The sequence below is a fragment of the Limulus polyphemus genome, unplaced genomic scaffold, assembly GCF_000517525.1.
Source record: "Limulus polyphemus unplaced genomic scaffold, Limulus_polyphemus-2.1.2 Scaffold390, whole genome shotgun sequence".
Taxonomy (NCBI): Eukaryota; Metazoa; Arthropoda; class Merostomata; order Xiphosura; family Limulidae; genus Limulus; species Limulus polyphemus.
Window position 1 is genome coordinate 541,157 of NW_013666000.1, and position 26,106 is coordinate 567,262.

A 26,106-nucleotide genomic window follows, 5' to 3' on the forward strand; every position below is an offset into this window, starting at 1 on the left:
GATGTGCATTGTCGTGGAGAAAAAGAACACCCTTCTGATTGATGAGTGAAGGGCTTGATTTGAATTTTCCAGTTGCTGACTATAGATCACTACATTGACAGTTCTCTGTGGATTGATTAGTTGAAATGAATTACTCCTTTGACGTCCCACCAAATGCAAAGCATCACTTTCTTTAGATGGAATCCAGGTTTTGAGGTTGGAAGTGATTTTTGGCATTTAATATTCACTTACAGAATCCATTTTTCATTCCGGTGACAATTCTTTCCAAAAATGGTTCACATGCATTACGCGCTAGAAGAGACAAAGCAACATTCACACGTTAGAAACAATGATCATCAGATAGTTTGTGAGACACCCAAACATCTTCTTTATGGAGTTTCCCATATTTCTTAGATGTTTACGTATTGTTTCATGAGTGTGTTGCCTTGGGGTAGACTCAACAAGTGGCTTCAGAGCATCAATATCAATTCCAACATGTTGGCCATCACAGTTTTTAAGGCTAAGGTCACCTGAACGAAATTTGCTGAACCATCATTGACACTTGTGAACATTCAAAACATTTCTATAAACTTCTTTAATATTCTTTGTGGATACAGAGGCATTGTTTATTTTCTTGTATTCAAACATTACATGTTGAACGTGTGTCTCGTCGTGTGCCATCGCTATAAGGGATTAAAGTATACTAAACTTTACACATTATTTAGGCTACACTAACGTGACGTTTAGGTGGTTTGTTTAACTATTATACATGATGTACGTTTTTTGGGGTGTTGTAAATGAAATTGTTCCAAAATGCAACATTAATATCTTGATGACCTAATTTATTAACTTTCTGGAACAGATTACTGCTGCATAACATTTGTAGCTTTCTTCCTTTGGCTAGATATTGTAATATGTTTATGATTTTGACAGTTTACTTCATTGATGTAGTCTTATTCTATACCTTAGGTGATAGATCGACGTGTGCGAGAGCTGTGTGTAGAATCGATAATGGTCCCTCTAGAAACAAGTGCACAGACACTATTAAAAGAAGGGTACAAGTAAGTTTAAGACAATATTATTTGTATTTGCATTTTACCTTCCTATACAAATTTTATTTAACTTAACTTTAAAAGAAATTGCCAAGTTTGAATTTTTTTGTAATTACACCAGACTGTTTATTTGGAGCATTTTGTAGTCCTTCAGTGTGTGTGGGAGCATGAAGAACCATTTCCATACCTCATTATCCAGTAGAAAAGCTATACTATCTTCATTTATTTATTTCATACAATTAATTTTTCTTGCTAGTGAAAAGCTTTCAAGGTCACATGGAATTATTCTGTGTGAGGTAGCACTCAATTTTATACACTTCATGAGAGAACTGAGTCCTTCTCTCTTTACCCTCCCCAAATGGACATGTGAAAAATATTACCAAAGAAGTTGTTTTTTCGGATCATATTCCTATTGCTGCAGATGAGGTTAGAAATCTTTCTGTATTTGAAGACTAGTATTCACAACATATCATATTTTGACTTTTATTTCCAAGTTAGAAAAATTCAAGTAGTATATTTTAACTCTGTGTTTGTTGTCCGGGGTTTTCATGGACCTCAAATATTTTGTAAACACTGGCACCTATAGATGGAAGCACTTACCTGTTTGTTGTTCTCAGTAGCTTCAATATATATAAATTGTTACACTTCAAAAAGAAACAAGTTGTAATGTTCATTTATTGATTAATAAAGGAAAATATTTTGAATGCTTGTTTTTTTTTGTTTCCAGAATAATAGTTTTTTATTATTTAAACATTTTTAATTACTTTTTTATTGTGGGGTCCACTCGGATTCTGGAAGAGTGACTATGGAAATTTTTTACATAAGACTAACACAGGATTAAGAAATCAATCTTTTAGGTTAAAGTACAAGATTTTGGGAGGAATGCACTGAATTAGCTGATGATGCTGAGATACTGGAAAGAACGGATATCTAGTGCAATAAAGGCAAAATAAATTCATAACCAAGCTTCTTTGATCAGAATAGACTTGAGATCATGAACTTGGATATTGTGTTGTTCTTTCAGTTTTTGGGTTGCTAAAATTATTCAGGCAACTTTATTTTTTTGGTTATTTATTCTGTGGTATTCAGGTTCACCGATATCCATCAGAGCAGATATGTTTAAAAGTCTTGAGGCCAGCCATTGTGGTATATGGACTCGGTACTTGTTAATGAAGATTTTGATCATCTCTTTACTTGTATTTGTTTTTTTCCTTTTCTGCCAAAGTTTTATTTATTCTCTGCATAAACTTTCCAGAATCTGGTATTGAGATGAGTCTTTTGTTCCTTCTATGAAATTAAAAAAAAAAAAGACAAATTCTGATTTATTGCCTATATTTAGAGAAGTTATATACAGTATCAATTGCTGCATACATCACTGATTATTCCAAATAAGCTAAGGGAGGAAAATCACTAAGTTGTACCAATTTGTATAAGTATCTGATACATTTCTACCCTTTGTAATATGCAACCTTTACCTAAGTGGAAGGATTAACCAATACAGCATTCCTCAACCCATGTGACATACATGTCCACAAGCAGACACACACAGAAAAAAAGTTGGAGGTGGGTGCTGCCAGAAAATTGCCTTACCTGTATTTCAAAATTAGTGATAGTTGCCGGATAGCCTCAGTAGCTTTGCCATAACAAAGGACAAGCACATTTGGTGGCAGTATTTTGATTACTTGGATAGTTGGCATAATCAAGAATACTAATAATAAGAAACCCTAATTTTGATTAGTTTGTTTTCATGATAATTAGTATAATTGAAATTTTGGTTACACGGTTGTTGTAATAATCAGAAACACTAACGTTTGGATTCATCAATTAAATCGTCTAGCTCTAGATGTAAATTAAGCAGAGCAAATATCATTATTGTCTTCTTCTGTCTGTCTTTTCAGGGTCTGAAAGGCAAAGGTTAAGCTATGTCCAAATGTAATAATTCAGCTAGTAGATATAGAGTTTTTCTATCATTCATACAATACCTTTCAGTATGTTACTTCTCAAGTTCTCAGATGAATTCTATCTTTTTAAATTTGAATCTGTTCAAAATATATATATATTGCTAGTTTTAACTGTAAACTTCAATACTTTACTGTACATGATAAATAATTACAGTTAAATATACAACTATACAGTTTTTGTCCCTTCTGGTACAGTGAAGAGAGTTTTGGGTTTTTTTAAGCAGATGGGTATTAACAATGAATTTGTTGTAAATTTTTTTCTTCTTTGAATCAAGAATATATTGTGATGTATAAACAATGTAATTAGCTGGATTTTTGTAGAGAATTAAGTTTTGAAATTAACAAGGTGAGATAAACTAGTCAAATAAAATCTCATGCCTTCTAAATGTTTCTTGTTATTAGTTTAAAATTTCAAAATAAATTGTTTGTTTTGAAAATATAATAATAATAATTTTTTCTAGGGCTATTATTATCTCTGGTGGTCCTGGTTCTGTGTATGCTGAAGAAGCACCAAAGTATGATCCTGAGATATTTCATTGTGGACTACCAGTTTTGGGGATTTGCTATGGCATGCAGGTTAGACAATTTTAGTTATTGCTGTCATTCTGTACAGAAAGTGCCATCAGACTTTGGGAGGACTACTGTTCCAGATGAAATGGTATTTCTTGCTTATATTATAAACTTTAGATATAGTAAAGTATGTAGTTCTTCACTACAATATAATGTGCATTTGATATGGATAGTATTCTTATGTTAAACAGTATGAACAAAGATTAAATTGTATTGTTGAATGAAGCATGACTATCTCATGTGGTTAGAACTAATGAATATTAAGCTTGATAATTGGGTGCAGTTTCAGTTTTCTTATCTAAAAAAAGGATATTGGTTTGTTGGAAAAGGTTCATAGGAAGGCTACTATGATTATTCTGAGGATGGAATGGTTATCATTTAATGAAAGAATTATAACCTCTTAACTTATTTTGTGTTAAGAAAAAAAAAGGAAATATGATGCTATTTAAGTTTATCCATGCAGTCAATAGGCTTCTGAATGAGTAGTTTTTGGATTGAATTATCATCAGCAGTAGTAGAGGCTGGTACTTTGAGTGTTTAAAAAGAGAGTAGAACATTTCATGAAAAATAAGAGGATGGATTTAATTTTTTTTTCCTCAGAGGTGAATGTACAAGAACATATTTTAAAGGACCAAATGAACCCTTTTTGTCCTTCACACTGGACCTGGCTCTTTGACACTTATCACAACCCTTTATAATGTTTCATTCAAATTTTAAACCACTTTATTATCTATATATATCAAACTTGACATGAAAATGTAGCTTGTAATTCAAATTCTGTATTATATATATTAATTACAAAAAGAAATATTTAAAATTCTCAATCTTAATTTTTCTGTTCCACATGACTTCATAATTTTCTAACTTTAATAATAGGCTTCTGTAGTTTACCAGCGATTAGAAATGCAATTTATAATTGAAATCAAGAACCTAAAATTTGAACCTCCTTACTTGTTGATTTACTGATACACCAATAGATTTGTCAAACCCACCAAAGAAGCCCATTTCCTCTCTCTCTCTCTCTCTCTCTGACTGTTTACCAGCAATAGAAAGAACACATTCTCTTCTACATAAATATTTGGAGTCCTTCAGTAAAGTGCTAGTTAACATAAGTGTTTTGGTTGGTGTAATCACATTTTGTTACTTTGAATGCTTGAAGAATAAATTATGGTAGTTTTGTAGCATTTTATTCTTGTAACTAATATATTTTTTATGTGAATTTTGAAAGATAAATGGATTATTCTTTGGATACCCAAGTTTGTGAGACTCAACGAGGCTTCCAGAAGAACTTGTGCTCAAGTGCAAACTGCATTATGTATGCAGTCTAACTCGTATAAAAGCCAGTGTGTGTCATGTCACACCATGCTTGATTTCTCAAAATATAAGGAGTCATAAAAGCCATAATGCATTTATTCAGAGAGAATAGTTTAATTACTGTCTGCCCATTACAATTTTAGTGACGGGGAGGTACAAGGAGACCATGGAGGGTGGGCATGAAACCTTATAAGTGTAGTTAGTGTTGGCCTAAAGTAAACACGTAGTGTGGGATCGTCTATCATAGAGCCAAGTGCATAAAATTTACCTTCATATTGATTTAATTTTGAACTTAAATCGTTTCTGAATTAAGCTATTTTCTGTTATGTCACCAACATTTTTTAATTAAAAAAAACTTGTCAATCAATGGAGACTCCAAATTAAAAAATCATCAACAAATATTTTTTCAGTTTTGTTGTCTGTACATTTCATTTTATATTTTCAGTACATAGACTAACAATAATATTAGGTTATACTTTTGTTGCTATGCAAGATGACATAAAAGCCATTGTTAGAACATAGTATTACCAAAATGCGCTGGCTTTTCTATATATTAGTACTTGTTAACCTGATTTTTATCAATAATTATTCTAATAATGATCTTAATTTTGATTGGTTCACAAAGGAATTTACCAACATTTGACTGCCTCGACTACACTTTTCTGCCTCTTTGTTGGTCAAGCTTGATTTTGCAAAATTTATTCATTTCAGTTAGCTATGAAATGTGAGGTTAGGATATACTGTAGGATGGGGGTTGTAGTATTTGCCCCATCATTTTTGATGGGCTATACGCTAGCAAGTACTATAAATTCTTGTTTTTATGTATGTTTTATATCTGTTATATATTTTGTACAAAAGTAACTGAAATGTAAAAATTATAAACTTATAAGCTAAGCCTAATATAACATCTAGAATTATACTAGTTCAAGTGCTGGTGTGAAACACGATACTCAAATTATGTGGTTTAAAATTAAAAGAAAACAGATGTTAACAGCTTCAACTTCTAATATTTTAAGATAATTAACTTGGCTTTTTCTGTTTAATATTGAAGTCAGTGCAGACTAAAAATGCTATTATTAATTTTATTTCATATTTTTTTGCCTTTTTATTTTACTGTTCATTACTTGGTAGTTGTTTTATCACAAATCCATACAATAGGCTATCTGCAGTCTGGAGAATCAAACCCCAGAACCATAAATATAATTAATCATTCAGTATACTTAAAGTTAGAATTTGTGTGTGTACTGTACAATAAGCTACAAATATTTCATTTCTATCTTTTTTGTTTAAGATGTTGAACACAGAATTTGGTGGCAGTGTTCTGAAAAAGGATATCCGAGACGATGGTCAATTTAAGGTTCAGATAGACACAAAATCAGCTTTATTCAAGTAAGTTTTAGCTTTAGAAAACATTGTGTTTCAACTTTTCCAGAGTGACAATTCTAAAATCAAATAGTAGAAATATTAACTGTCAGCTTGACTAATTTTTTAAAATTTGATTCTTAACTGTTTTAATAAATATTATAGCAAACTTATTGACAAAAATATATATATATATTGTACATTTCCTTCCTTCTGAACTGTATGCTACTTATGTTACCTTTTACTAATTTTCACAGTAACATCCTGTCTTTAGTTTTAGGATATTTATTTATTAATGTGATTTTTTTTTTCTTGCTATATGTCTTTTTTTTACTAGGTTTTGTTAATTTTAATAGAAAATTAATTTTTGGTTTGGGAATTATATGTAGCAAGTTTTGATAATTTCATGATTGTCATTTTTGCCAAGAAAACTTTCTTTTAAAAGAATTTTTATCATGAAATTAATAATCTTCAGTTCTATTTAAGTGATTGTAATTAATCTGAATTCTGTCTCTATGGTTTTTGGGTCCTTTTTAATTCACCATAGAATAACTTTGATTGGCCTCTGTGAAATATCAGAACATTATTCACTTACCTAAATTAATTTAGGTTACTGTATGGTGAATTAAAAAGGACACAGAACTCCACTATAGATATTATATACCCTTCATTATAAGAGGCATAACTGTGTTTCTTTTTCTTGGTAATGCTTATGAACCTTGAGTAGGCAAAACTGCAGCCCACAGTAGGGGGTATGACCATTCCAGGAATGCATTAGGCCTCTATGTCACAGATTATCTTTATTTTCACCTTTGGTTAAAAAGAAAAATCTTCAACGTGTATATAATTTGAATTTTATTATTTTGTGCTCCTCCTCAGTGATAACTTCTTACTTTTAATTCCAGGGGTCTTGATAAAGAAGAGTTGGTGCTTTTAACACATGGAGATGGAGTGGATAAGGTTGCTGTCAACCTTAAGGTCATAGCTACTCGTGGGCGTTCCATTTCAGGTATTTTTATATATATTTCTTTTTTAACTACAGAGCCCTGATATGTGTATCTCACCTCAGGGCAAAATTAGACCATTGAACTAAAAAAAGAACTATAATTATTCAATTAAAAATATATATTTTGGTGATTTTAGCTTGCTGTCAACAAAATAATTAGTGTTTGTGAATTTCCTGAATTTTTCTGAGCATAATAAAATACTCATAACCTCTAGGAGGAAATTCATAATATTTTGAATCTTGTAATTTGATTAGAAGTATAGTTTTGTTGTTTTTAGCCAATCTCTTTTTTATAACCTTGGTTGTTATTGTGTGATGTAATTGCCTATTTCTCAGCTTTGAGAAGTTGTAAGCTAATAATTTAAACGCATATTGGAATTTTTTTTTTTTCTTCAACTTTATATTTGCATAAAGTACAGAACAAAGTGATAAAAGCTTAACTTGATAGTGCATTGACAGAAGGAAAAATGTTTGTGAGAACTTTCACCACAATTAGACCTGATTTTCTCCCAAAACTTTGCAAAAAGCTGCTTTATCATTTTATGCTTCATTTTAAGTATATTTTGTGGAACAAGATGAGGTCAGCTTAGTTAAATGATTTTACACTTAATAATATTAAGTTTGTTTGGCCAACAAGTCTGCTGTGTTAGGCCTTATAGACCTAAGTAACTGCTTGAATGAGCTACAAAAATCATCCAAAAGAGATGATATAAGAAATAAATGAATATAAAATGGATTTAAAACTTTGTACAAAAAACTAAATAGAAATGTTTGATTAACAACTTTAAAAAAATCAGCATACTTATAATTTTAGTTTGGTAAGTTATTTTACTTTGCACTAGTGATCATAAACACAGTAAAGCTGCATGCAGTTTTTCCACTTCAAATCAGAATTGAAATCTACATTTTATCAAGTAATAACTTTATAGGATAGCATAAAAGAATGTAGAAAGATGTAAAATATGGTAATTAAAATCTAAAACACAAGTAATCAGTTTTGTTTCTTAAAAACATATCACACTGAAATATTTTTGAAATTTCAAAGCTCTAAATTGATTACAAATATCACATAAAAATATTTTATTTCTGTTTTAACATATTAACAAATTTTATTATATATCATTCAATGAATGAACAGCAGATGAGATTTGCATTTGAAACAACTTCATAAAGAAAATGTTGATTACTTGTAGCTCTTAAGTTGTTGTTGTTTTGCAAAATCTTATCAACAGTTAACAGTTTTGTATCCTGTCAGTTTGTACATAGTGTTTTAATGTTTTGTTTCTTTCGTGTTTCTAGCTATTGCCAATGAAAAATTAAAAATTTATGGACTCCAATTTCATCCAGAGGTTGATCTAACAGAAAAGGGCAAAGAGATCATGAAAAACTTCCTTTATGATATTGCTGGACTTAAAGGTTCTTTCACCATGCATAGTCGAGAAATTGAATGTATTGAATTCATCAAAAAAACTGTTGGTGATAAAAAAGTGCTGGTAAGTTATAAAAACAAAAGTATTACTGGTAATATTGAAATTGTTGAAACTTGACTACATTAAGAAATAAACTTTGATTTCAAGTGGGTAAATATTAGTAAGTTGACTGTTTGGTGTAAGAAATCAAGGTTATTAAAGTCTTTGTTCTAGGAAGAAATCTTTAATTCATGTTAACCTGATGTACTTTGTTTTCTGTTACTATTAAATTTTATCAACATGTTTTGTCTTTATACTGCTTATTTGAGATACATAATGTTTAGGAAGTATTCAAAGAGAGTCTAATGAAAATTGCAGTTTTCTCAGAGTTTTAAAATACTGAAAAGGTAAGTCAGTAATATTGATAAGTGTTGTTGGAATTAATAAGCATTTAAAGTATTAATATAGTATCTTAAATTTAAGTTTTTAATTTTTCTTCAGAAATGCACGCTAATATGATAATAGCATGTACTATTGATACTAAATGTACTATTTTAGATCAGGCCCGGCATGGTCAGGTGGTTAGGGCACTCAACTTGCAATCTGAGGGTCGTGGGTTCGAATCCCCATCACATTAAACATGCTCGCCCTTTCAGCCGTGGGGGCGTTATAATGTGACGGTCAATCCCACTATTCCTTAGTAAAAGAGTAGTCCAAGAGCTGGCGGTGGGTGGTGATGACTAGCTGCCTTCCCTCTAGTCTTACACTGCTAAATTAGGGACGGCTAGCGCAGATAGCCCTCGTGTAGCTTTGCATGAAATTCTAAATAAAGAAACTATTGTAGATCACTAATTGGCTTTAGAATTGGATATCAAGATTTACAAAAAATCTTTTTTTTTTTCTCATTCGTTTAAGAATGGTTAGCAGAGAAAATAAAAGGTTTGTATTTGAATATATGTTGTGTTGTTGTAAAAGTTGGATTTAAATGTTAATTATCTCATCTCTCATTATTCTACTATAACAACAGATGTTGGTTAGTGGAGGAGTGGACTCTACTGTTTGTGCTGCACTTGTACACAGAGCACTTGGAGAGGAAAGGGTCATTGCTATTCATGTTAATAATGGCTTTATGAGAAAAAATGAAAGCCTTCAAGTGGAACATTCACTTCGGCAACTAGGTTTGAAATTAAGAGGTAAAAAGTTCCTCACCAAAATTGAAAGTATCAATGTGATTAGCTGTTAATATACAAATATAACTGTAAACAATAAATTTCAGTAAAACATTGGGAAGTTTTCTCATCTAACCATACAGTAATGGGGAAATAAATATAGCCTAAGGAAAGGTGGGGATAATTTGGAAACATGATACAGTTAAAAGTTGGAAATACTTTCTTGTTAGAATAATTGAGAAAAGCAACATATAGATTAGAAGAAAATACTTTTTTTTTAATAATAGATTTTAAGAAAACCTCCATCATTTAATGCATATTGTCAGAAAGTGGGAAGTGGAACATGATTGAGGCAACTCTGTGGGGGTTCAAGTTCTTGGCTTGTTATTCATGTTTGAGATTTACAAGTTAGAAAATCAAGTCCATAAATCTAAGAACTAGAAGTCCTCCACACTAAAATGTTGTACTTAATAAATATATATTGTGTGTGTGTGGTGAAGGAGCACTATAATTTATATAACTAGTCAAACCTATGGTTTATGGTCAGTAACGCCTGGCTACTATTGCCAGGATTGAAGGCAGCCTGTCTTTGAAAGAAGTTACCTGGAGAATGAGATATTCTGCTTCAACAATCAGCAGTTTACTCCAAAGAAACCAGAAAACTGGCTCTATGAGGGACAGGCCATGTTCTGGTTTAGGACTATCACAACTGTCGTGTCCATCTATGTAATAATTTGCAGTGGCTACAGCAGGACAGTGCAAGACTATACAGCACAAGGATTATAATGACACAACTTTATGAAAATGGTGTCAGTCTTGCTGTTGTCAGCCTTCCCCTCTGACGATGGCCAAATCAAACATCTGTGGGACCAACTCACCAGTGCCATCAACAGAAGACAACTGTGACCAGCCAACCTTTGACAGGTGGCTACGGCTGCACTGGTAGAATGGTAGAACATCCCACAGTACTCTGTCCTTGAACTGATTGGATCTATGCACCAATGCTGCAAGAACTGCGTTAATGCTAAAAGAAGTCATACATGATACAAAATTGTATAATGTTTTTATTTTGACGAGTTTTTCATATTGAAAACTTATTATGATTCTTTCATCTCTTTTTTCATTCAATTTTCTGTGATTTTGTTTGATATCTATGTTCATAATAGTTTATTACATATTTCTCTTGTGCATCAGTACAGAATAAAAATTGTAAATATATTTAACTAAAAATCCAAAACTGTAAATACACTAAGATCTGTGCATGAATACAGTAAAAGCGGAACCTACTACTTTAAGCATGTACATGGTTCAGAATTGGAAAATATTTATTTTTATTAAAACAGTCAAAGAAATGTGAGAAATTATAAGTCTTAAGTGTGCATGTGTGTCTAATATATGTTCCTTTTTTTTTTCAGTTGTTGATGCCTCCCATCAGTTTTATAATAGCATGACTACTGTCCCCATTGACAAAAACGATCCTGTGAGGAAAAGAACTACAAAAATGTTATGCATGACCACAAATCCTGAAGAAAAGAGAAAAATAATTGGAGACACATTTGTGAATGTAAGCATTGAATTTAGAGTAACTACTTGTATACCTAGAAGAATTGCTGTGTTTTAAAAAAATTTAAGTTTTGTGTTATTATAAGCATTGGATGATATCAGTGGGTTAGAAATGTTATAATTAACCCTTTCACTGTTCGGATAGAATAGAAGACTCCATGTAAAAAATTTTTTTTCAACTTTATGAAATAGTATAGCATGCAAAAGTAAAGAATAAACACTGAAAGTTATATGATAGCCTCTGTGTAGTGGATGAGGAGGGAGTGGTGTGTCGGCTGGGACCTGGACGGCCCTCACTGATTATGAGATAAGATGGGAGGGCAAGCAGGACTTGTTTGTTTATTCCAGATGTGGTATTGCACTCTTCTCTTATCTCACACAATGGCACAGCATTGGTCGTGAATAACATGACTATATTGTACAAATATTACACCTGGCACACTAATATGAATTGCTAAAACTACTGTATAAATGCCTGATATTTACATTATACACTATTACCTACTATGTATAAGCATTGGGGATGACCTCTGTGGGTCAATGGTACAACCAAATATTGGCCGGGATTTCAAACGGGGATGGGAAAACCTAAAACCTGTGATATGTAGAGCAGTTAACTAGGGAAATATCATATGATAGGCAGAACAATGAAAGGGTTAAATTGAAGAAGCTTGCAGTGGCTAATATACTAGACTTGATTGGGGAGGAGGATATAGTGATATAGTTTTTGTTTCTAAAGATACATAATTTTTTTTGTATTTTAAATGTTCTTTTAAAAAACTAATTTTTCTTTCAATAAAATTGTAGGTTGCCAATGACATTGTTTCAGAGCTACAGTTGAAGCCAGATGATGTGTTTCTAGGACAAGGTATATTTTGTAGATTTGATTTTCATAATTTTCAGTAAATTTATTGTCAATTGGTAATATTTCAAGATAAACTTGCAGCAGAATTAGGCACTAATCTTTCCAATTTTTTATGCTTTTAAGTTTAAAGTGGTATAGTATCCCTGCCCCTTACCCAATGATAATCTTTAGACTTGTTTGGGTTTTCTCAATTAAATCTAACACTGTAATTTATTTACTGTTGAAAATTAGTGAAATATTAAAGTACTAATTATTTTGAGTATTTAGAATTCCCACATTTTTACAAACATTGTTAAAACTGTCTTTTGGTATAAAAAAATCAAAGCTCTGTGTTTTTGCTTAATATGTAAATTGAACTCTTGAAATGTGATGAACTAAGGTAAACAATGGGTAAAGCCATTTTCTCAGTGATCATAGATGTTTGGATTAAACTTAACCACCCAAAGTTATCATCATGAGTTTATACAAGTGTTTCAAAGATTTGGTATCATTATGATTACTAAAAAGTGTCAGAAATTGAAATGCAAATAGGCTATTTATTTTTTACAATTTATTATTGTGGGTGTATTTTGTTTCTTACCCACAAAATTGTTAAATTAATAACATTAATAAGCTGAATTTTGACCCTAAAATACATCATGTGCACTTGCACTTCAACTAAAAATATTTTTCTTGAGATGAGGAGTTCGTGAACAGAGCTTTCTAGTTTTGCTGTTCACTGAAATGCCACTTGGATTTATTTGTTAAAATTTTTCCATATGGAAAATTGAAGATGGGTATGTATTATTATTAAATGTTTACTATTAGTTTTCAATGCATAGCAATCTAATATGTGAATAGTTTAATGTAAGAGTTTTTTTTTCATTTTCCAGAAATTTCAAAACTAAGTATAAAGCTTTAAAAGGTATAACTTCTAATATCTATAATCACCTAAATGTCAAATAAACAACTAATAATGATGAAATTGGTAACTTTTCTCAAATTTTGTAACACACTTCTATTGAAAGAGCTAAAAAAGAAAAGTAAATTTTATTAGTTTATATTTTTTCTTCAATCGGCTGTGCTAATTATAATGCATAATTCAGTATTAGGCTTACTTAAACATGAAGGTAATCATACAAAACACCAAGCACATTTGCTCTCACAATTAAATAAGCAGTTCTCAGAAGTCCATTGAACTAGAGACTAAATGCATTATTTTCTAACATTTTGAATAGAGCTGACCGATCAGGTCAAACAACTACAAGCACTTAAGTTGATTAATACCACAAAAACAATTTTAAAACAGATTAGTGTTTTAGATAATTACTAATTTTGATAATATAAATTAATTTATTCTCACATGAGACTTGGATAATGAGTGACAGATTATCAAATTTCATTGCCCCCTGGAAAGTCCAAAGACTTGTAACTCTAAAAAAACGAGTTTCATTACCCATGATGGACATAAAGTTTCTTTTATCTGTCAACCTTTTTTTTTTCCTGAAGGAACTTTACGACCTGACCTAATAGAAAGTGCCTCCAAGATAGCCAGTAATCAAGCTGATACAATCAAAACACACCATAATGACACAGAACTTGTGCGTCTTTTACGAGAAGAAGGAAGAATTGTAGAACCATTAAAAGATTTTCATAAGGATGAAGTAAGAGTGTTGGGAAAGGACTTAAGTCTACCAGTGGAACTTACTCAGAGACATCCATTTCCTGGTGAGTTTAAAGAAGTTTCTATTGTAGGTCAAGTTATTAGGTTTTTTAAAGTATCTTTACAGATCTAAATTTCCCGATACATTTCTTTGGTTTGTTGTAGTGAAGTTGCAAAAGTAGTGGTTCATTTAATGTGATTTAGCATAAATTTGTTATATTAAAAAAGTGAGTGCCTAAAAGTAACTTTAATGCATAAAATAAGATAAACTGGAAGAAGCTGGTTTATTCAATATATATATGTAGTCTGTTTTTTGCTAGTCCGAGTGTAAAGTGATTTCCACTTTAAGATTAAAAATACTTTTATTTGTCTTAAAAAATCTGTTTATTTGCATAATCTCTCAAACCTCCTGAATAAATTTCAAACTTTTTTTTTTTCAGTAAAACTAAATTTAATTTATTATTTTCTCTGCACTAACTCTATTATGGTTAATTTAACCAACCTTGTAAACACCAAAACAAATTGAAATAAATCTAAATTACACCTTTCTTTTTTTTCTTTCTAGAATGACTTCAAATTGTTACATGAAACTAGATTTGTTCATCCTAAATAGCTTTAAACTCTTAACAATATACATCTGCCCCTTATTGGTTTGTTTTCCATTTGAATCTTGTCTAACTAATATGCATGCCATTATAAGTTGTAAATTACTGGGTGGATGTGCAGCTCACATTACACTATCCAATTACATTATGCACGAGCTACTCTTGTGCATACCTTGTGCAAAATTTTTATTGTATTATTTATTTTACCTAACCTCAAATAACCTAAAGTTTCCTATTTTGTACATTTTAGTTACATTTATAATAATAATAATAAATAAAGATTACACATGAAAAACAAGAAATTAAGTACTTAACCTGGGTACTTCTATTTTGTTTTTGCTGTTGTCTGTCAATGACACTTAACCCTACTTTTTTATATTATATGTAATACTGCACTAAATAATTGTCTTTATTTAATTAAATAATGCACCAAAAAACACATAATAATGGCATGCAAAATTCAGGCAATGTCCCATAACTATCACAATTTTTCTGGCTTTCTAACTATGTGACAAGAGCCATTAAAAATTCATCTAAGCTTGTCAATGTTTTTCTTGTGGGAATAAATCTTGAACTGAAAGTGAAGTTGTTGATTCTCTGTATAGAAAACAATGTAATATAATACATCTTTTGATAGAGTGAAACCTTGGCTCTGTATTAGTTATAAATAATACAGTATTGAATGTCAGAGAGAACTATTGGCAATTTCTGAAAGAGAGGATGTGACAAGCGGGTGTAGCAAGAGGTGTCTAATTTTCTATTTGATGGCTCTGTAACCAAATAAGATTGAAGGCTGTTAAAATTATGCTTTGTCTGAGCAATGACAATATTATAATGAGTAATTTATTTTACATTTCATATTTTTGCAGAGGTGGTAAATACATTATAGAAGAGGGGATACCTAAAGAGAAAATGTCACAATTCTCATACTTAGGGAAATTCGGGATTTTTGTTTTCTTAATACTGCTCTATAAAAATTAAGAACTTGTATACTATTAAAATTGCAATTATTAGCTATGTCTTTATGCTATATTTATTGGTATATCATGCAAATAAAGTAGTTTAAATAAATTTTGAATGTAACTCACTAAAACGTCATGACATGCACAGAAAAAGATGCTTATGGGGAGAGGGTTAAAATATTTTAACATGAATAAATTAATGCTCAGAATGACAAACATATAATACACAATAATAATAAGCTTAATAAAACTAGATTACAAACTATGTTGTGGATAATGTAAAATACACCTTATCAAAAGAGGACCTGAAGAAGTTGGAACCCCCACGATGGTATGGAAATACTTTCTATCAGGCTTAACATCTTTTCACATGTGGAAGGAGGAGGAAAAAATAAGTACTTAAGTCATAGTTATAATGTTTGTGTCATTAATGATATATCGGATAATATCAAAATGAACTTATTTCGGGGGAAGCTTCCTGTACGTTTATTATTACATAAAATAGTTGAAGTACTCAAAGTGCCAATATGACCCAACTTTCTATTCTTCTTTCTGTATAAATTTATAGGGCCAGGACTGGCTATTCGAGTAATATGTTCAGAAGATGCTTACATGGAGAAAGACTTTTCAGAAACTAGTGTTTTAGCCAAGGTTATTGTAGATTATTGCAATGCTCTTGAAAAGGTTAGTGGATGTAACAGGTTTGTGGGTTTTAAATTTTCTTCTTAATCGATATCACTTTTCTAGAATACTATAGTGTTGGTTAAAATTATACTGCCAGTGTGTGCATATATGTACGTGTGTGTTTAACAATTGCGTAGAGTAGTGTTTTTAAAAAACTTGGAGGGGGGTAAATACCTGGAAAACTTGAATTGAACCCTAATTTCAGAATTGTTCAGGACTTAAATCGATACAGTATCATACAACGGTTATTATGATTATTGCTAACAAAAGTACATTAATTAATAAAGTATTTCTTTGTAGAATAATACTATGAACAGTAGAATCAAACCTTGAGAATAATAATGTATTTTTAATGTATCTAATTAATAAATTCTGTTGGAACTAATTCCATCATTAAAAACTAGTTTATGTAACTAACTTTTTCATGTTTTTTAAATTATTGGTTAATCACAAGTTAATATAAATATAGCACTAACTGTCCTTTCTCTAATTCCAGAAACATGCACTCATTAACCGTGTACAAAATGGAACATCTGATGATGAACAACTTTTCTTAGTTAAGTTATCTCAAGAATACAAACTGACAACTACACTTTTGCCCATTCAAAGTGTTGGAGTGCAGGTGAGACTAATTTTTTTTAAATAATACTCATCTCAAATGAGACATATTCTGAAAGTTTACAGTGAGGAAGTAATTTTGTGAAGAGTTAATTTGAAACAGTTTTTCTGGATATACAAGTTCGGGTAACATAGTTTCTTTTTCCAACACTAAAACATTTAAAGCTATAACATAATGCTTAAAAATTTAGGTTTCCTGGTGGGTCAGCAGTAAATTTATAAACTTACGAAGCTAAAATCCAGAGTGTACTTCCCCATGGGGGACAAAGTGCATATAACCCATTGTTTAGCTTTGCTCCAAAATATCAAGAATTAAAGGTCAAACATCACTATTATTTCTTTGTCATTGTTAATAAACTCCCATTATAACATGATGCATTTTTTAATTGTATGAAGAAGTTAATATCTACATCCAGCATAGTCATTTATAACTGCATTTTAATCTTATTTAGCAGATAATAAAATTTTGCAATAACAGAATATTTGCTAACACTTTTCAATAAAAATTACAGTTCTTAATAATTAGGCTTAATTATAAATGACAGGCAAGCTATAAAAGACCTCTAAAACCACTCTGCCTTGGGTCATCAGTTGGCTATCCTCCCTGTTAGCAGTGTTTCAGCCCTCATCCAAGAACGACTGACCAGATTACTTAGTGAATTGCTAACCAAAAAAGCAGGATTTTTACATGTAAAGCTTCATGTACCATGCCCATCATATTTGGCCAATAAAACAGTATATATTGTTCACTTGGATTTGTTCTTGTGATTTTAAAGGAATTTATGCATTAGTGAATACTTGCATAGCTGCCTACTGTGAAGCATATGGCTTTTAGAATATCACAAGCTCATTTTTGCAAGATGGATTTCTGAAGTTAGATTTTATTGCCTGTCTCTGCTGATTTAACAGAAATGCTCTATGGTTTACATTTGCTAAACTTCCAAAATATGGTATTCAATTCTTTTCTTTTTTTTAAGTTTTTCACGAGTGTGTATCATCTCCCAATGTAACTGAAATAAGAGTTCAGTTGTATATAACTATTGGAGCTTTTATTCAATCAGTAAAAATATTGCTGACATTTCTCAGATCTATTTTGAACTTTATTACTGTATGTCATAGAAAATGTAGTTGGAATGGTAATTTAATTTGAAGTTTGACTTAGTCACATTTATTGGCTCTTTATTTTCAGGGTGACAAACGAACTTACAGCTATGTTGTTGGTCTTTCTAGTAATGAAAGCATTAGAGACTGGGAGGATTTAATGGTCTTAGCTAAACTAATTCCAAGAATCTGTCACAATATCAACAGGTAACATAAGTTTACATATTTGCGTGAGTTAACCATTAAATAGAAAATACCTCCTGTAAGAGGGAAGAGGGGGGAGGATATAAAATTTTACTTTGTTTTACCACTGAATTAAAAAAAGGATTAATTTATTTTCCAAATAGAAAAGAAAACTTTATTTAGTAAATTTGCTTTCAAACATTATTCTGGACACATCCTAGTTTTTGACAATCATCTCCTGTATTTTAGTGTTTTTAAACAAATACTTTAACAGGAAGTTGTACTTGTATGTTTTTTACCTAAATTTGATCACCACTTCCATTTTTCTGAGTTATGTACCTAAGGCTTTTTTTATCTGGCTTAATGTACTCCGAGCTGTATATTAATGTTTTGTGTTCTGCCGTGTATATTAATTTTAGGGTGGTTTATATATTTGGAGATGCAGTCCAGTTCCCAGTGCAGGATATCACACCCACCTTCCTTACCACAGGGGTTTTAAGTACACTACGACAGGCTGACTTCTTGGCACAGAACATATTGCATTCTAGTGGATACTATAATCAGATTTCACAAATGCCCATAATTCTCATCCCCATTCATTTTGACCGTGACGTTGTCTCCAGGCAGCCATCGTGTCAACGATCCATTGTTATCCGGACTTTCCTTACAAGTGATTTCATGACGGGTATTCCGGCCATACCTAACAAACATTTGCCTCTAGAGGTATTAATTTTGTCCTACACACATAGTCTAGTGGTGTTTTTATAGTGAGTTGTCGCTATATTGTGCTTTATTATTTTGACAGTAATACCATAAGAAATATATAATTTTCATTAAAATATAATAATAATAAAAGTTTTGTATGAATTTTAATAATCTTTAATGCTGTCTTGTCCAGACATGCCAATAAGGCATCATTGATGAGGTGCTGAGAAGATGACTATTTTGAAAACAACTTTTGTAGAAATGATCCATTGAAAATTAACTAAAATAAATCAACTAAAAGAACTTCCAATAAAGAAACTGTGGAGTAATCTCAGAATGTACAATTCTTGAAGTTATGCAAATTATATACATTTTCCTGACTTCTGTGTCTGTTAAATTGCAGTTTAATAGTATTTTTTAACTCTTTCACTCTTATGTCCAATCCTGTCTTTGAATTGTAACAGATTTTGAAGGATCCTAGTGAAAGATAGGAATTCTCCTTAACATAGAAGTTGTGTAGCTGATAAATTTTGTTGCCCAATGTGTGAGGGCACTTGCATCAGTTCCACATGACTGACTAAGGGAGAAAATCAAAACACAGGAATTTTTGTGAATTTTAGCATTAAAGTATTAAACACTTGTTCAAGAATTGTAATATTTTAGTGTTTAAAAATATGTTTAAGATCATTAGATGTGCAGAGAATGAAATACTGCTAAGAATTAAAGACTCTTCTAATTTAAAAAAAGAAACTTCCAACAAACTGCTGCTGAGCTTTTATTAATCACATATGGTACTTTACATTTAACTTTTCATATTTTCCACTGTAACATTTGCTATTCTTTGAAAATCTCAAATCCAGTAATTTCTTTTTCCCCTGTTCAGATTTTGAACAAGATGGTAGCTGAAATACATACAGTTCCTGGTATCTCACGTGTCCTGTTTGACCTTACACCAAAACCACCTGGGACCACAGAATGGGAGTAGTCAAGTTGAAATTAATTGGTATTAAAGTCTCGTACGGTTAATCATATGTTAGTGGGATCAGCTGGAAGATTGCTGGATTTGTAAGGATGCAGTTGTTTTGATTATGTTTAGACACAATCTTGAATATTAAATTTTCTTTGAATTAATATTTTGATGATGGAAAAAATTTTATTTCTTCTTCATTGCAGTTCAAGTTATATTAATGACACTTTTCAATTGTTTAAAAAAAATTTTAATAAAAAGCAACCAAGAGCAAGAATGAAATTTAAGTTGCTAGTTAAGTAACTTTTCATAAAAATACAGACTTCAGTATACAATTGAAGAAATCTGTCACAAAACCAAACTTATGATTTGTGCTGTCAGGCAACTGATATTTAGTTCTTGATTTATATTTATTTTTAGGTCTGTTAGTGATGATAAATCATGCACAAAGAATGACAGTGTTAAGAATAATGGTGAATATAAACTAAGATTAGTTTTTAATATCTGTTAGCTTGACAGGTTTGTTTTTTCATCTTTGTTTTTAAAATTTAAAGTAATATTCAGCAAATTAATAAAGTAAGTAAGAAAAAAGCAAAGTTTGACTGAAAAAAAAAACGAGTACAAAAAAATGGTCTACAAATTTTAATGGTGCAGTTGTGTTTTGCACCAATAGCTTTCTACAGATATATTTTACAATGTTTAAGCTGTTATACTTTAATTATTCATTGCTTCTCAACTGAATTTCAAGAAGTTGTTATTAAACTTTACAGTGTTCTGCTACTGTATTGTCCTGTTATTTGTTTATGCATTTTTTAAAGCATAACAGTTTATTCATAGACTCCTTAGTAAATGATACTTGGAACAATGGTAATAAATAGGCAACCACTTTGAAAAATATTTTTATTATTAAGCAATGTTTTGTTTGAAATAAACTTCAGAAAGTTGAATGTGTTAGTTTTATGGTTTTGTAATTATTTACTCTATAATGATTGTTCAATAATTTTTTGCACACTTTACATAGTTATTCAGTTGTAATGCAGAAATAGTGGTGTCAATATTAATTTGACTCGTATGAGGTTTCACTAAGAGATCGGAAATAACATACAGTAAATAAATGTTGGGGAAAAGTAATTCAATGCATTTCTTTGTTCTCGGTTACAAAAAAGAAGTAATTATCTGGCCTTGAATCCAGAACACCTTTTTTTTTTTCTTCTCCTTCAAAGATTCTTCGATAAATTGTTTTAGTGTTAATTTTTAGGTGGAGTGTCTTCTTAAATACTGATGTATTTTCAATGAGTTTTGTTTTCATATATAAAAGAATGTTTTAATTAGAAATTTCAGATGCTTGAATAGTATATAGTTTCTACTAATGGACTAAATGTAAATCGAATTTTATGTAAATTAAAGTCTTTGATATAAATTTGATATTCTATCACTAAATATTAAAAGTAACTATTCTGAAAGGATAAATTGTTTTTTTTTTATTGAACCATTTGCAAACCATTAGTCTTCAATTACAAAGTCCTTGAAGATGTGAATAGCAATCTAAAGAGAAATGATAAGGTAACTCCAGTATATGAAAAGGACTTAATGAGGTTTCCTTTATGATAAAAATAACAATTAGTATAGTTAATGCAGGGAATTGGGAATATATTCTAGTAATACTGAGACTTCTTCAAAACAAATTACAATGTGATGTAATATAAATTAAGTCTCACCTTCCATTAAGTATTTCAAAATGCATAATATTCCAGAAAGTTTTTACACCAACAAGTAGGGGGGGTGAATAATTGTATTTTTTGTTAAAAGCAAAATTTGATGATTTAATTATGAGAAAAACTTCATTACTTTTAAGTTAGAGTTACTGTTTGTTCCATTTCTTGGAAAGTAAGTCTGCAGGAAATAAAAATATCAATGTATTATAGATGTCTTTAATTTTGTTGGTTTTTTAACTCCTTATATTTCTTTATTTAATGAACCTATAGTTCTGGAGTTATGCAGGGTTTATATATAGCCAAAAATAAACTTTCTTGAATATAGCTGAACTCTAGAGTTTCAAAGACCCAATTCTGTAGTGTTAGGAATTTGTACAAGAGCTGTTGTTATGAAAATATTGGTAAGCTATATACATTATTTTAACAAATTGCAATTTTCCGTTAGCACTAAAAGCTGTTTTATAAATGTATTAGTAGGTTTTGCATGACAACAAGAAATGATTTTCACCTGAAAACAGACACGGGCCCACTAAGGGGTTCAAAAAAATCTAAACCATAAGTTTTTCATTATTGATTTGATAAATTAAACTATAACAATAATTAAAATAAACATTTCATCATCATCATAATTTACAACCCTATTTTCAATGCATTTAGGAAATGATTAGGCTATACGTGTATTTGAATAAACTTGAAACCAATTGTTCAGCATCACCCTTAAGAGTGGTTTTACATCTAAAGTGATTTTCATATCTTCTTAATTATAACTTCATAATTTATGGAAATTTGTTGGTAATTAATAATAACTTCTGATTATAAAAAGCTACCCACTTAGAGCAAAACTCAATAATGTCTGAAGTTCATACAGCTTAGATTTAGGTTACTTCTAAATACATCTATAAAGCTAACAATGCTAAACATTCAATATAATAAAAGTATAATAATAAAAATAAAAAATACTAAAATTAAATGTATTAAACATACTAATCAGTACTGTTAATGAAAGTATTATAAGAGTATACCTTACAGAACATACAAACACTAGCTGTTCGCTTCAAGTGGTGATGTAGTAATGCAATGTTCACTTACATAAATAAAAAAAATTTAAAAAAAGGTAATTTTTGACTGCTTTTAACTACATTGAACATTTCATTAAGTACTTTGTACAAATATGGTCATTTTAAAGAATAAAGTTATAAATATCCATTATAGATTTAATATAATTATTAGATTTGCACAAGATGATGTAAATGATTTGGATGAAACTGAAAATACAGCTTTGACATGTAATATATTTATTTCGTGATATGTAATTAATGTTTTGCTATGTAACTTGCAAAAAGAGCCTACACTTTCAGCTGACCCCTGACTGAAATGATGGCATGTTGGTACTGTTAATCTGCCTTATGTATTCAATTTTACTGTATGTAAACAAACTTTGAGCATTGTTTATTTTCATTTGTTTTTGCTGCATTTAACCATCTTTTGATTTTAAAAACAATTATATTATTTTAATTTTAAAGTAAGCAAAAACCTTGCTTGTTATTAAAACATAAAAATAATTTTGGAGCTTTACAAAGTTTCTCAAAACAAAATAAAATAAATAAATAAAACCAGAATTGTGAATCTCTATTATTATTTTTACAGTGGTTTTGTAGAAAACGTTTTTTGTAAGTTTTTTTTTAAAGCTAATTCAGTAAATTATAAAATTAAAGCCTCATTTTATTTTTTAAATGAAACAAAGAGTAATGATAGAATGCAGTTTTACATAGTGCAAATTTTTAAAAAACATGTTTCTCAAATTTGCAGAATTTAGTTATAGATTATAGATATGGAGTGTAAATACCTGTGGCTATCTCACTGCTGTTTAAAAAAACATCTATGTTGTAAAAAATATTCAACTAGATTGATTGAGAACTTTTCAAATGTACGAATTGATAAAAAAATCCAGTTATGAACTTAGAATGTTAGGTGATATTCTGTAACAGATTTAAAGGTGATCAAGATTACATAAAGTAGTACTTGTAAAATATGTCAGGATTACAATATTAAAAACTAAATCAGTCTTAGTTTTTTGTATGTAAATGTTTCTGATTGATGCTTATACATAATGAAATGTGACAGACCTATGTAGACGAACTCCAAAAAAGAAAACTAATTTTGTTTTTTTCTGTATTTCTTCTTTTAATGCTTGAATTTGTTTAGCTGAAAACTGTGGAAGTGTATGAGTTTAGAAATTTTAAGAGTTACTTGTATTTTTGTTTCCTTACAAATGGTACCTGTACCTAATGTTAATCTTGGCTAAACAAAAAACAAATGTGTTTTGAATAAATGAAACATTTTTTTGTATAAGTTTTTCTATTTTTATTAGTATCATTATGTGTGTATGGCAAAAACTTTTTTAGAATTTTTACATATTATTGGAATTAATGTAAAACTATAATATTTCTTTCTTTTTCATTACACAAATTGCTGTAAAAGGGGGTTTGAATGTGCAGATATCCAACTTGTTTAACAACCACAGCCAATATAAAGTCACAGTGAAATAGAATGCATCACAGCTACATTTTCACATTTCTTCTCATTTCATAGGTACTATCAGCTTTGGGAAATATAATTAACAGTCTATTCCAAAGTAAAATATTCATACACTCGGGTAATAGACATGTTCAAATCTGAGATTTAGAATAATGTAAGTGGAATATCCTTTATACTTAATTGCTTTGGAAAACAAGGAAATATAGATTAACTTGGGGCACCAAAACCTTGCAGAAAAAGACTTGTAACAAGTCAAGCCCCTGCTATGGTAAGCAAGTGCAATGTCTTGTAACAGGTGAAATCCATGAACACAAAAACCATCCACATGTCCCAGGCTACAGTACCCAACACAATCGAGAAGGAACTCTGTCTGGGAAAATGACACAAGATGTGTACACCAGTTGCATCCATAATATATCAGTTCAACCATCTCATACCTTGATCAGATGGAGTAAGAAATGGGTTTTCATGTTATTACATACAAAATCATACTGGTCAAGTTGCCAGATACAGTGCCTGGAGTCTGTTGAAAGTATTGCTGAGATACTGTTGTCCTCTGTAATAGATATATTATTTAAAGAGGAAATGGAATGCTTTGGACCTGACAGCCTTACAATGAAACCTTCTGTAGTGGAAGGTAGCTGCAGGGCTTTTGTCAAGATGTATGGTCATCGGATAGAGCATGGACCGTAATGACATGGTGAGACTGTTCAACACTTGTACTAGTCAAGCGGTAATGGTGTGTTAGATATATTTTTACATACTAAATTATTAAAAGATGAGATGCATTAGAAGGAAAGCATAAGTACCAGAACCTGGTTGTAAATTTATATAATATTTTGTCACATGATCATTCTCATTAATTCTGGACACCACAAAACAAGTATAATGTACATCTATACGTGACACTAACATAATGGATGTTAAATACAGTATGCATATGTATTATATTTTTTCAAAACCGAAACTAAAGTTATAACAAACTGGGAGTCGGGGGCAACTAGTTAAATATTATCTATTGTGAAGAGCAACAAAAAAAATTACACGTGATCACGATTATTGATGATAGACAAAGGTCAGCCAGGACTGGGAATAAATTTATACTGGGCCTATTATGAGTGCAACTAAATACAATATAACAGGCATTTTTAGGGCCTGGTAGCAAATCATAATGTATTACAAATAACTTGCGGTCTGCTGCCAGTGTTTCTACAGAAATTAAAATTCCAAACTAACAACACTAATCTTAAATGTTTTTTTCTGAGATTTTAAAGTGTTTGTATTAATTCCTTAATAACTCATTCCCTATAAATTTATAGAATATGTTATGTCATATCATTATTTTTTCAGGAACGATTACTGTTAAAGTGCCACAAAAAAACGTTTTCTCTGTATTTTCAAAATCGATATATATACGTATCTGAGTTAGGGGTTATTATCCCAGACTGTGAATCCGAAAGTCCATGGTTCACGTCCTATTGCTGCAAGATCATGTTCTGTATTTGGTGCCTTGGGCACATAAGTGTGATAGTCAAGTTCCACTATTCGATTAGAGAGGTCCGAGAGTTGGCAGAAGGCGCTGTTGACTAGCTGCCTTCCCTCTACTCTTGTCTCATCACTTTGAAATTAAGAACGGTTACACTCGATAGCCCTTTCGTAGCTTTGTTTTGGATAAAACTTATAAGCACAATCAACAAACTTATTAATAATATCTTCAGTTATTGAATAAATATTTTTATATATTGATTCTTGTTACAAAAACGTTATTTCACACATAAGTCATAAACAAGCAACTTTTTTTTTCAAAACTTAGTTGTTCATTTCAACATTTTCACATGGTTAATAACATAACAAGAAAATTAAATTTGTAACTTGCAAATTCGTCCAACATGAAGTTGATTTTTCAAACATAACACAACTAGTAATAAAGAAAACCCTGGTAATACTCGGAATATTACTATTGTTAGTCATAATTGCAAATACAGTACATCTATAGATAAAGTTTAAAGAGTAGAATTCTTATATATTACTTTTATTAAGACTTGCTGGGAAAGGTGTTGTTTTGGGGCATTGTGGGATACGTTTGAAATGATCCATTACAGATGTAATCGTTTGAGGGAGTTGGCGTGCGTTACA

General features: G+C 30.5%; 1 protein-coding gene across 2 annotated transcripts in view; it reads left to right on the forward strand.

The window, feature by feature from the left end:
- Window positions 1-22,914, forward strand: part of LOC106457909 (GMP synthase [glutamine-hydrolyzing]) — a 26,776-nt gene extending 3,862 nt beyond the window's left edge. The window contains exons 3-16 of one of the 2 annotated variants that reach the window (XM_013917356.2): window positions 949-1,040; window positions 3,454-3,568; window positions 6,168-6,265; window positions 7,144-7,247; window positions 8,544-8,737; window positions 9,681-9,846; window positions 11,238-11,386; window positions 12,193-12,253; window positions 13,739-13,957; window positions 16,028-16,143; window positions 16,640-16,765; window positions 17,951-18,069; window positions 18,465-18,768; window positions 19,634-19,735. In XM_013917356.2, the coding sequence (XP_013772810.1) occupies window positions 949-1,040; window positions 3,454-3,568; window positions 6,168-6,265; window positions 7,144-7,247; window positions 8,544-8,737; window positions 9,681-9,846; window positions 11,238-11,386; window positions 12,193-12,253; window positions 13,739-13,957; window positions 16,028-16,143; window positions 16,640-16,765; window positions 17,951-18,069; window positions 18,465-18,768; window positions 19,634-19,735 (1,965 nt within the window). Of the gene's footprint in view, window positions 1-948; window positions 1,041-3,453; window positions 3,569-6,167; window positions 6,266-7,143; window positions 7,248-8,543; window positions 8,738-9,680; window positions 9,847-11,237; window positions 11,387-12,192; window positions 12,254-13,738; window positions 13,958-16,027; window positions 16,144-16,639; window positions 16,766-17,950; window positions 18,070-18,464; window positions 18,769-19,633 lie in introns of both variants that reach the window. The other variant, XM_022383989.1, reaches the window with a different exon arrangement.
- The last annotated feature ends 3,192 nt before the right edge of the window (window positions 22,915-26,106 follow it).